A 12,447-nucleotide genomic window follows, 5' to 3' on the forward strand; every position below is an offset into this window, starting at 1 on the left:
ACTTAGGGTGCAGTGACCTCTGAATCTGAAAGCAAGGCAGAAGAGTCCACTTAAAAAAAATATGAGTGTAATAGATGCTAGCTAGAAATTGGTATATGGGGATTATAGAAATTTGATTAGGGTATTCAGTTTGTCTACTTCCCTCCCTTGAATAACTCTGCCTAATAGTGGAAGCTTTATCACGCTTTAGTGATTTTAGTTTAAAAAAAAAAGTATGGGGGGAGGGTCTTGAATTAGGAGCTGTCAAAACAGGAGTTCTAAATTCAAACAAGCATCAGTCCTTTGATATGACCCACAGAGACCACAGTTCTTTTTTCCATGGGACAGGGAGTAGTAAGAAAACTGAAACTTCTTTCTTCTCCATGGTAAAACTGAGTGACAGCCTGTTCTTCTGCTTAGGTTTCTGCTCAGCTTATTAAGTGGTTGTAACTTCAGAGCTTTTAGAACTATAGTTTTAAGAAGGCAAAGCCACAAGATTGGCGTAAGATGGTTTTTAGCAAATAAGCTAACTTAAAGCTGTGTTGTATGTATCTGTAAGGGCTAGTGCACATATCGCATTCCTGTCATGGGCTAAATTTAAGGGATTCACAACCATAGGAAAGAAAGTAGATTGCAGTTGTAGTGGTAAAAAATGTATTCTCACCTTCTTTCTGTTGCAAGGAGGAAATGACCTTCATCTGCACAGCAATGTTACAATGGACCCAGCTTTCTGCTTTATTTATCATGAGGTTAGGTAGCAGATGTAGGATATCTGTGGATGGTTTAATACTTTAGGCCACTTACCAAATCAACAGGGAGCGTGTGATAAATTTGTTGATTAAGCTCATAAGTTCCAGTAGCCAAGAGAACTGCTTCCCTTAATGCCCCTTTTGTTATCAGCTGCAGTTTCTCTCACAGTCCCTTCTTTCTCCTCTGTTGGTGTCTGGCTGTTTGACTGGCTGTGTGCTGCCACCTACCTCCACACTTCTGTTATGCTTCTTGCGTAAAATTAGTGGCTCTGAGAAATACGTAGGGAGCAATGTGGAATCCTTTCTTCTTGCAAGTGCCATTTTGGTACGTTTGGCTACTGATTTTAATTCAGTTTATGAACAGCTATATGGAATTTCTTGCACTGAATTACATTATGAACATGTTTAATTTCTTTCCAAAAATAATTTATTTCAAAACTACAGGCCCTTGACCCTACAGCTTTAGTCCTAGTTGTCACACTGGACAGCCCTGTGCTTGTATCTGTGAAGAGGAAAGAAAGGTCAAGCAGTAGATGCATAGATTATCTGCTTCTGTGCAGTTTTAGGACATTGAACTGTCTTTTGTAAGTTGCTCTGTGTTAGTGTGCTTCACAGATGCTATAGAAATGCTGAGAAATTCCATTTGCATAGTAATTAAGTCTACTCTGTAAATACTGTTCTTGGACAGTTGAATCTTTGTCTAGTTCCTTTTTTTTTTTTTAATTTATACATTCTAAAAGTTGATGTTTTGGTTATTCAATTATTTTTAGATCACAGATCATCATGCCTGGAAGAAGAGGAGCTAAATTTATTTATTGATGTGGACTGTGTGCATACAGAAGCAATTATGACCCCTATGCCTGAAGGATTATCACAACAGCAGGTAGCAAGCTTTTGGAATTTCTGGAGCTCCAAGATTTCTGTTTTAAATATAGAGAATATTCTGCATACTCTCTGAATCTTAAGTTTTCTTGTGATTTAAAAAAAGATGAAGTTCAGTCTAGAGAAGTGTCACCCCCTCACGGTCTATATTAATGCTGGAAACTATCAGCATCAGTTTGAATTTTTGACAGAAAATAAATCCTGTGAGTTCATGTTACTGTGTTGTTATGGTAAGTAATAATAGCTGGATGTGAGCTTTTAGTGTTTTGTGGTGTGAAGTCCTGAGTTGGTCAGTACCTTCAGAAAGTGTACAGCAAATCTAATGGTATTTCTTGAAAACGAATTAAGGAGAGGTTGAAAAGAGTTGTATGGGCTTTTTTTTTCTCTACTTGTCAAGTTTTATAAAATGTTAAAATAAATGTTTAAATGAAATGTTAAAACTTGGCAAATTTTAAATAAATATATCCCCTTCAGAAAAGAGAGAGAGAGCTCTTAGTTTGGAATAAACTACTATTCTTGGTTGTTTATCCAGGAGGAGCAGCCCAACTGAGCAGGGGTAGAGTTAGGAAAGCCAGAGCTCAGCTGAAGCTAGTGAAGTGTGACGGAAGAAAAGAAAGGTTCCTTATCTCTGTATCTCTATAGGTATATATCTATATCTAGCAGATACATATATATGTATGTATGTATACCTATATAGATATATAGATATATATAGATGCACATGTAAGAAAAAAGAAAGTTAAGAAAAATAAGGTCTGACAAAGGACACTGAGAAGACTGAGAAAGTCAGTGCCACTTTTGCCTCAGCTTTTACTAATTAAGGATTGTCCTCAGACTTTCAGAGCCTCCAACCCTACAGACAGGTCCTGTGAATTATTACCTGCAGTGGAAGAGGATGCAGCTAAGGGATGCTGGTGCTGTGGCCAGTTGGAATTATGCATGTCCTTAAAACTAGGTGACATGTATTTAGTGGTACTGAAGGGAAGGCCTTTATCATCAGTGCCTTGGAAAAAATTAGACATCACACTCATCAGTGGTACAAAGTCCAGTAGGTGGCCAGTGTTAGTAGTGTCCTTTGGGAGCTGATGCAGAGCCAGTGCTGTTTAATGTCATTAACAATCTGGATACCAGCTGCAAGGCACCTCTCAGCATGTTTGCAGTCAGCACTGAAGTGGGATAAACTGCAGGTAATATGCTGGGAAGTAAGGCTGCCATTCAGGCTGACTTTGAGCTGAAGAGCTGGTCTGACAGAAAATCCAGGTGTTTCAGCAGATTCAAACAGGACTCCTGGTTTAGGGACAGCATAACCCTGTGTGTGACACAGTCTGGAGGACAGCAGACTAAGTGGCAGCCCTTGGTGTCCCAGTTGTGCTGGGTGAACTTCAGAAGCCCCTTGCAACCTGAATTACTCTGTGATGAATAAGCTGACTTTATGAATGTGCTTTCTTTAAACAGTAGGTGGCAGGATAGCTTTTGTTTAAAATCAGGCTCCTGTTGGACTACTACATTCTGCTTTCTGTGACTATCATGTTAGCTTTTGCATCATTTTAAGACTGTGACATGAAATCTTGTTGTTCACTGTTTACGTCTATATGATACTTTAGCAGAAGTGCGAATGCTTGCATGTAGGCCTCTTGTAAGCTATGAAAATTATGATTAAGTGCTTGTAGGCACTTTAAAATATTTAATTTGTGTATTGTAGAGCCTGAAAAACATATTTTGCAAACATATTGATTCTTTCCAGAAGAATGAAGTGCGACAAAAAGTGGAGATACTATCTCCTACTGGTGCAGCCAATATGTTACACCCAATAAGAAACCGTTAAATCCAATCTAAATACAAATTAGACACAATGAATTTTACTATATTTATCTTTAAGCAAGGTCTAGCATAATTTTAAAATCTTCTTTTGAAATGCCAGCGCTTGAAAGTAAATCCTTACATGACCTGCATATAACTTAATAATATGAAATACAAGTGTGGAGAATTAAAGGCAGCTGCAGAGAATAAAGCAGGAGGCCACAGAGAAGAGAAGCAAATCTGAGATTTGAGTTTCATGATAACTTATGCTAGTTTAGAATAGGAAAAGAAGCAATTTTGCCTTGTCTTGTGCTTGTGGGAAATGTATTTCTGCCCTTGTATTGCTTTCTCCTTCAAACAGAACACCATTTTTGAAAGCCTCGGGATGAGTTGGATTAGAAAGTTCTTTTAGGTGAAAATAAATCCTTAAAAATAATAAGAAATATAATGCATATCAGTTAAAAGTTTTACTTTTGAATCAGATCAATTTCTCCATCCTTCCATGTATGCAATATGCATTTCAACTGGGGGAGTGGAGGAGGATATCTGATGAGTAGCCTACAGTCTGTAAACATAAAATGCGATAGTATTTCCTGAAACTCATCTCATTGTGCCAGTTGGTATGAATATAGATAAGGTTTTCACTTGTCTCTAGATCTGCCTGTGTTCATGAAGAGGACAGGACAGCAGGCCCACAGGCACACTGGCCCAAAAAGCTGGGAAGTAGGGTGGGGGGGGGGGGGTGTGGGGGGGAACAAAGAGGGAAATTAATAATAATAAATAGGGAAAAAAAAAACAAAACAGTGGCAACGATCTGAGAAGGAAAGTTAGCTTACTAATTATGATAACAGAAATACAAGTTAATTGGGAATGAAGCTAATAAACCAAATAGATGAGAGAGAGCGTGTCCCAAACCAAAGGCCTTACTGTAAAGCTGAAGTCAAGATGGCTAGGGAGCAAGCACAGCCAAGACGAGCAGCAAAAAAGAGCAGTCTCATGGCTTGTGGGCAGTTTTATCTTTCCTTCTGAATGGAAAATGGAAATGCAAAATCCTCTGGGGTATGTAGTTGTTCTTCTCTTCTGAGAACCAGGTACCCAGAAAATTGGCAGTCCACAGAACTGGAGCATTTAACTCTTGAACTCCCAGTGCTCTACGTGATGTTGTGATATGGGATACCTATAAGAAAAATCGTAAAGCCCAAATCCTGACTTAGATACTTTACTTTCCTTTGGCCTTGCTTTAAAAAGGCGATTAATTTTTGCTTATTTGTCCCACAAATCAGTCCTATAAAGGTTATATAATATTAAAAAAAAATAAAAATAGAAGCAAGTAGAAAGAAGGATTTCTGCTTGAAGACTGATTTTGAACACCATTAACTTGTTTTATTGTGGTTATTTACTGAAATAGCCAATATCTTCTGTAGCTGTTGTTATCTATATCTAAATTCATATATCTACAATTAAATTGTATTAGAACTAAAGTTTGGAATTTGAACAGTAAACAAAGACTACATAGGCTTGCAGTAACTGTTATTGTCCTAATAATAATTTTAGAGTAATGATAAATTTAATGACTCTTGAAGAAGTAGAGTAAACTAGAAGTAGTTTATTTTATGGCAGTGCCAGAATTGCTTTGTGTTTTTTTGCTTGTTATTAATGTGACAATTTGATCATGAATATTCCTTGTTACAATGAATACGTTTACCTGAGAAAGCTGTTTTTCCTCAACAGGTTGTGAGAAGATATATTTTGGGCTCTGTAGTTGATAGTGAAAAGAATTATGTGGATGCTCTGAAAAGAATCTTGGAGGTACATTGTTAACTTTGGTATTTTATGATTTGAGATATGAAAATTAATTGAATAATTGAAATAATTGAAATTTGAAATTAATCCTTAATGAATCTGTAGTGTGACTCTCAGACTTTCCTACGGATTCCTTATGCCAAACATTTCAAGAGATTTTATTTGTATATACTGTTACATAAATTGTTATTGTTTCTTCTGTGTATAGGAGACCCCATTTTTAGGTGGTTTTAATCTATGTCTTTTTTTTTCCACAGCAATATGAGAAGCCCCTTTCAGAAATGGAACCAAAATTACTGAGTGAAAGAAAACTCAAAATGGTCTTCTATAGAATTAAAGAAATTCTTCAATGCCATTCAATGTTTCAAATAGCCCTGGCGAGTCGTGTGTCTGAGTGGGATTCTGTTGAAATGATTGGCGATGTCTTTGTTGCTTCAGTAAGCAAATACATCTGAACTGATAATCTATTTTTAGTTTAGAATTGTTATTCAATCGTATCTTTCTGTCTAATTTGACCATTTTATTCCCATGGTCTTCAGTGCCTGCGGCAACTGTCAGAATGTGTATGTACCATTCTGGTAAGGAGCATGTGTCTTCAGCTAGCTTAGCAGATGAGAAGATTGTGGCTAAAATTTTCAGGCTTTGATGAAGCTTTGAGATGCTTAACTAAATAGTTTCTTTTTCAGAGTAGAGTGATTCAAAAACCAACCAAAATTAGTGAGATTGAAACTCTTTATCTCTTAAAAAACACCTACGTTCATTGGACTTAGAATATTTGTTGAGAAAACAAAGAAGAAAAAAAAATCACAGTTAGGTAACGTCCTGAATTCCTCAGTCTGAACTGAGCCTGGAGCACTGATGAAGAATATTTACAAAACACCACTTAATGGAAGTCCATCCAGTGGAGGATTGTTTGAATTAGAGGAAACAAAATGTTCTCTCAATTGGTAGAAAGATTTTATTTCTGTGTGTGATTGAAAAGGCTACCTACCTTGCTGATTTGAGTATTTTGCTTTGTTGCCTCCCAGCTGCTGGGTATTACAACTTTTTCCTTTCATCCAAAACAGAGCTGGGATCTGTGTTTTTGAGTGCTTTGACCCCACTTTAATAAAAAAGGAATGTTTACTAAAGATTTTCTTTTTAAACCTGATCTGTCTTGTTTTGACTGGAGCAAGTTGGGGCATATTAATTAGACCAGCTCTGCAAAAGAGAGGGATAATCTTTACTAAGTAAGCAATAGGCAGTGATCTTTCCCTTCATGTGGCAGTTTGCAAGCTGCAACATCTGCTTTCTTGATAAATGCCAGCTGAAGATGGGGCATTAATATGACTGGGACTTCACTTGTTCATCAAATCAGGAAGGTAGGCAGCAGTGCATTACTGCTGTTGATCATGGGATCCCACCAGCTGCTTTGACTCTCACTTGGAGGCCTCTTGATTACTCAGTCCTCGTGCCCTACTATTGTAGCCAAGATGATGCTATTTCTGTAAATTTACATTTTTGTAATTCACAGCTGCTACATCGTTAGATCTCCAGCCTGTGTTTTGTGGAAAAGTTATTTTAGGCATCATCAGTATTTCTGTAGATGCAGCACTAAGCCAAGCAAAAGCCTTCAGCACCTAACAAAATGAGTCCTTAATCTGTCAGAGCTATAAATAATAATGCTTTCAGATGTCTTTTGGGCTTATACATAAGTTTTACCTGCTTTTGTCTTTAGTTTTCGAAGTCGATGGTATTGGATGCGTACAGTGAATACGTAAACAACTTCAGTACAGCTGTGGGGATTCTGAAGAAAACATGTGCCACCAAACCTGCCTTTCTAGATTTCTTAAAGGTGAGTTATTATTTCACTACTGTATTTTCAGGGTGATAACGTGATTTTAGATCTTGCATGTATTTTGAAAAGCAGAGTGTTTTTGTTTTTGCTCAGTTTACTGGCTGGTGTTTGTATGACTATACTTGAGAAAAGACTGGAATTCTTTCATGCCAGGTGACCTTCAAAGAATAGTTCACCATTTGAATCCTCTTATTTGGGATTTATTTTATGTTTGACCTCCTTATTGTGTTGTGCAGAGTCATACAACTATACTTATGTTCCAGATTAAATTCCTATTATTTTGAATTTATTTTTTATTTTTTTGCAATCTGCTGGGGTGAAATTGAAAGTATTTGTACAGAATGCTTATTACCCTGATGCTTCCAGTAATGTTTATTGAAAGCCTGCCACATGCAACAGAACTGCTGGGAAGTCTTAGGGATGATACCCTATGGAGGATAGGCAGAATCCACTGCAAGGCTTTTAGGTTATCAGTTCCAGCAGTGGCGTAACTACCTCGTGTCACTCCTTGTCAGTACCAGCATTGATAGTACTCAGAGCTGGTCTCACAGCTGAACTCTGAGAACACAATAAATTTCTATACCTTCTTCTTTTACTTCTGCCCACCTACAGCTAACAGGCTGTGAGCCAGAATCTTCTCTGCTGCTGGCTGGACAAAAAAATAAATACATGTATGTGCCTTGGAAATAAATAGGGAAAAACGGATTGCTGTGAGGCTGATAATAAAAATAGAAAATAAATAGGAACTGGAGCATTATACCCATTTAATGTTATTTGGGTTTTGTACTGTAATGTTTCTTCTAATCTTCTTGGGTTGGGTCATCTGTGATTCTAATCAGAATATTTCCAAATGTTGGAGTGAGTTATACATACAGGGTTTCTGCGTATGTAAATGATTGTTTTTTTTTTGTTTTTATCTGCTAGTCCTGATAATCGAAATGACAAATTCTTATATATTTATTTCCAAACAGAAATTGATGCTCTTTTCCTTAGTTTCTTTTAATAAAGAAAATGAAAGTCTCTTTTTGTTTCTGTAGTACTGAGGTGATTATATTTTCTTTAGATTTTCTCTTAAAAAACACGTTGGTTGTTACACCTCTCTGGTCTCAGTCCCAAGAAACAGTCCAACAGCAGTAAATTAGACTATAAATCAACAAATCACTTAGGAATTTTAGATTTAAGACCCTGAACAAGTACATTCGCTTTATTGTCCTTGATGTTAAGCAGACATTTCATGGTGCTGGTTATGTGAGAAGCATGAAGGTGCTCTGACAGTGTATATATATATGAGCTGCCTTGCTGATGGGGCTCCACCCCAGCTGTACTTTTTAGGGAGTAGATCTCAGTTGAGTGACCATGCCGTCATTTTAATAATGATTTTTTTTTAAATATTTTTTTTAATGAAAATGAGAATATTTGCAGTCCTGCTGTAATGAATGGTAATTATGTTGAAGAACTTTCAGAACATTTTCCTTTCATTCTGTGCCTGATGGAAATACAGAAGTAAACAGTGTGACATTCTCGCATTGCAGCAGTGCCAGGAGTCAAGCCCTGATCGGATTACACTGTATGGTTTAATGATGAAACCTATCCAGCGCTTCCCACAGTTCATTCTGCTATTGCAGGTAAAGAATATTTACCAAATAGATTTACCTAAGAATGTTCTCATTGTGTTCTCATGTGGCTTGCCTGTGGGCTTTCTGGGTAGCTGTCTTCTGCTGGAGAGGAGCATGCTGCAGTAGGAGTTACCACTGGATCATGAGGAAATAACAGGGAAGAGAACTTCAGTGCACCATAATGTACTGATCTCTTTGTCTGATTGCACATACTGCAGGAAAATCTCAGTAAATTTGATATACTCTAGGCTGCTAGGCTTATTAAGCTAGATGTAGCTTGTAAGTCCCTTCACATGAAAGCTGTAATTGGAAAGTGCTACTTGTTCATAGCAGTTTAAAATACTAGTAGCAATGGTGTGGTATTACTTTTTGCTTAAGCAAAATGCCAGACAGAATTCCTTGCTTCAGACCAGCTTAGTAATCTTCCAGCCCATGACAGGTTTACACAGTGAGTGCGAAGTTTGCAGTGTCACACGGGGCAGGCTTTGGGATGAAGGTCCAGGAATTACTGGTGAGATTCAGAGGTAGTTGTGGTGGGAGCATGAGGTTAGGTAGCTGTGGCAAATGTTTTTAAGGTAGCAGAAGAGATGGAGTTTACAATAGTAGGAAGTTGTAGTGAATACGTGGTGACTTTTAAGTGCTGTGTGAAAGGAGCGTTGCTCCAATGTATGCCTACAGAAGGGAAGGATTCTTTAGAAGCTGTTGTGACTTCCGTGGAATAAGTGTGGTCTGCCACTTTGGGATGAGCAAGCTTGTCAACATACTAGTGAGGAATAATGACAGTAATAAAGGGAATATAGCACAGATATTATAGATATTTATAATAATATATATTATATAATTTGTAAAAATATTATAGTAGAAAGTATCAGGAAAGTTTAATTTTAAATAATTGCTTATACACCTACTTATTTTAATACTGATTTTCAAATTACTAAATATTATGTGCAACTTGTGTTTATTTGCTTACTTTTGCATTTGATGTTTTTACGTTTATTTTCAGGTTACTTCTCACTACTTTCTCTATAAATAAGCTGTATGCAACTCCATTCAATATCTTTTAGAAACTATTAAGATATTTTGGAAAATAGCTAAAGCACTGTCTGAATATTCATTAGATATTTATTGGTTTTATTCTTTAAAGAATGTGGCGTTAACATACAATTCCACTGGACATCCTCTAGCCTTTCAGACTTGAGTTTGAAGTTGAACTTGTTTTGTTTGTCTGTTTGTTTTATCATTACTCCTCAGGATATGTTGAAGAACACAAATAAAGGACATCCTGACAGATTACCCCTGCAGATGGCTCTTACAGAACTTGAAACACTAGCAGAAAAGCTGAATGAAAGAAAAAGGGATGCAGATCAGCGCTGTGAAATAAAACAAATAGCAAAAGCAATGAACGAACGTTACCTGAACAAGGTTAGGAAATGTATTTGAAATGTGTGGTGAAAGACTTAATGTTATTGTTAGTTTCTGGACTTGAATAATCTTTAGAATGGACGCTGAAAGGATGCCTGTGGGCTTTTTTGTGGTGCTTAATACTGTGGGGTTTTAGTGATAGATGTGAGATGTAGGTAATCTGCAGGACTGAATGGGTCTGCTGGTTCTAATCATTGTGTGCTTAGGGGGGGAGGGGAGAATAGATGCTGAAATAACAGCAATATAGGATAATAAAGTTTCTTGTTTCTGCAGTAAGTTTTCATGCAGATCTCCTGCATGAGAAAATTCAACTTTGAATTTATCCTAGAACTACGGAGTTACTCCTGTTTAGAGGAAGGAGCCAGTTCCTCATACAGCAGTGTTTCCAACTGTGGAGCAGTTCTGGGTGTGCTACGGAACATGTTCATTATCTTCCTTGTTTTAAGGAACATCACAGGCTGTTTCATTCACACACCTGGATCATACAATAGAATAATCTTTAAAGAATCATAGAAGGTATTTGGTGGGAGGGGAGGAACAGTTTTCTTTGAGATTGTTAGTGGATATCTGTATTGTGAAAACATGTGTGCTTATTTGCACTGTAACTGCTTCTGTCTTTCCTATTGCTCTAATTATTGCTTTAATGAAGTTACAGATAATTGTGCTGTGGACTTACTCTGGGTTGGAATAATGAGGATGTGCTAAAACCATGCAAGGAGTATTTCTGTTTGTGATTCACGGTCTTGTAGTTTTAAGGAGAGAAAGCAGTCAAATGGAATATGCTAGTCTTAACCTATTTATCAAAAATGAGAGACTGAATTTATTATCATATTGGAAGCATATTTCCATTCTATGTGTGTTGCAGGATGGATTTTGTGATTTTACTTTCTTTTCTAGATCTTTACACTCCTGCTTTTTGAATTAGCTACTAATTATCATGTACAAGTGATTGAAGGATTTAAAGTTATAGAATATGCCCTTTAGGATGTGGCCAGATTTCTTTTATCCAATGATCTTAACCATACAGTGTTAAATTCTGTACTGAGAGGACACTGAGATATGTCTTGTGACCTAATATTTGCTTATACAAATTTGGAGCAGTGCCAGATGGTGAAACAAGCAGGAAAGGATGTGGATAGATAGGAGGCGAGTGAGTTACAGGCCATTTCATTCTCTTGGCTGCTGCAGAGATGTCTTTGACCTGTGAGGAACTGGTTCATTCTTGCACACATTGTTGAGCCTTAGCGCTTGAAAGAAAATTGCAGGAACAATTCACATGTCGTGCATCTTTTGTACATGTCATAGTCTTGGCAGTCTGTGGAAATATGTCAGCTGCACTCCTTAGCTGACTTTGAGAGCCGGTGGAGACAGAGAAGGTAAAAGCACTCTTTATCCACCCACTCCTGTGGGAAATGTCCCTTTGGGATGCCTGGAACCGTGCATAGCGTTTAAATGCACTGTGAAAGAAGAAATGAGGGAGGGAAACAACAGGAGCTGTGGAAGCTATGATTTTTTTCTCACTAGACTCCTTTACCAGTATGGAAGACTTTCAGAGGGAATTGCATGTTCCTTATAAAGACTGCAGACCCCTGCAGGCCATACTTCTGGGGGCATATGTCACTGCTGCTGTAAACTTATCTGTAAACGAAAATCAAATCAGTAAAAAAGCATAATTTATTTGGCAAACCCACCTGGGAGCATTTATATTACTATGGCAAATGGTTGTATTTTCTTTTATCTTTTTTGCTCTGGATGCTAGGTATTCTGTATAATATGTATAATATGGAAAATTGATTGTTTTTAAAACCTAGCTACTCAGCAGTGGAAACAGGTACCTCATACGGACTGATGATATGGTGGAAACAGTTTACAATGACAAAGGAGAAATTGTCAAAACCAAAGAGCGACGACTTTTCATGTTAAACGATGTGCTGATGTGCGCAACTGTCAACGTGCGGTAAGACTTCTTTCCTATGTTTTAAATGGCCACCAAAGCTTAAGCTGGAAAGAAATGACAGTGAAAAAGCTTTTTTGTTTTTGCTATGGCTGATGATTTCTCTTACTTGTCATAATGAATAGACAGCTAGGTTTCATATCTATCTATCTATCTATCTAAAATAAGTTGGAAATTACAAGTAAAGATTCAATGCTGATAATCACTCGTGCATTAGTGTTTAGTGGAGTGGAGGCATGCTGCAGCAGGATTTTTTTCTTTCTCTCTTACTCCTTAAATTCACACTGTCATACATCTGTAACTTGACAGAATTTCCAAATTAAAACAAAACAAGAACCAAAGCTAATGCATGTAGCCAGAAAAAAAAAAAAAAAAAAAAAAAAAAAAAAAAAAAAAAAAAAAAAA

At 37.1% G+C, this 12,447-nt stretch overlaps 1 protein-coding gene across 8 annotated transcripts in view; it reads left to right on the forward strand.

The window, feature by feature from the left end:
• Positions 1-12,447, forward strand: part of ARHGEF10 (Rho guanine nucleotide exchange factor 10) — a 111,798-nt gene that overhangs the window by 40,298 nt on the left and 59,053 nt on the right. For 7 of the 8 annotated variants that reach the window (XM_042881135.1, XM_042881191.1, XM_042881181.1 and 4 more), the window contains 7 exons: positions 1,499-1,611; positions 5,142-5,219; positions 5,471-5,650; positions 6,931-7,047; positions 8,583-8,675; positions 9,918-10,088; positions 11,900-12,045. In XM_042881135.1, the coding sequence (XP_042737069.1) occupies positions 1,499-1,611; positions 5,142-5,219; positions 5,471-5,650; positions 6,931-7,047; positions 8,583-8,675; positions 9,918-10,088; positions 11,900-12,045 (898 nt within the window). The remainder of the gene's footprint in view (positions 1-1,498; positions 1,612-5,141; positions 5,220-5,470; positions 5,651-6,930; positions 7,048-8,582; positions 8,676-9,917; positions 10,089-11,899; positions 12,046-12,447) is intronic. The other variant, XM_042881173.1, reaches the window with a different exon arrangement.

The sequence above is a fragment of the Lagopus leucura genome, unplaced genomic scaffold, assembly GCF_019238085.1.
Source record: "Lagopus leucura isolate 7727_CA_CO unplaced genomic scaffold, USGS_WTPT01 Super-Scaffold_73, whole genome shotgun sequence".
Taxonomy (NCBI): Eukaryota; Metazoa; Chordata; class Aves; order Galliformes; family Phasianidae; genus Lagopus; species Lagopus leucura.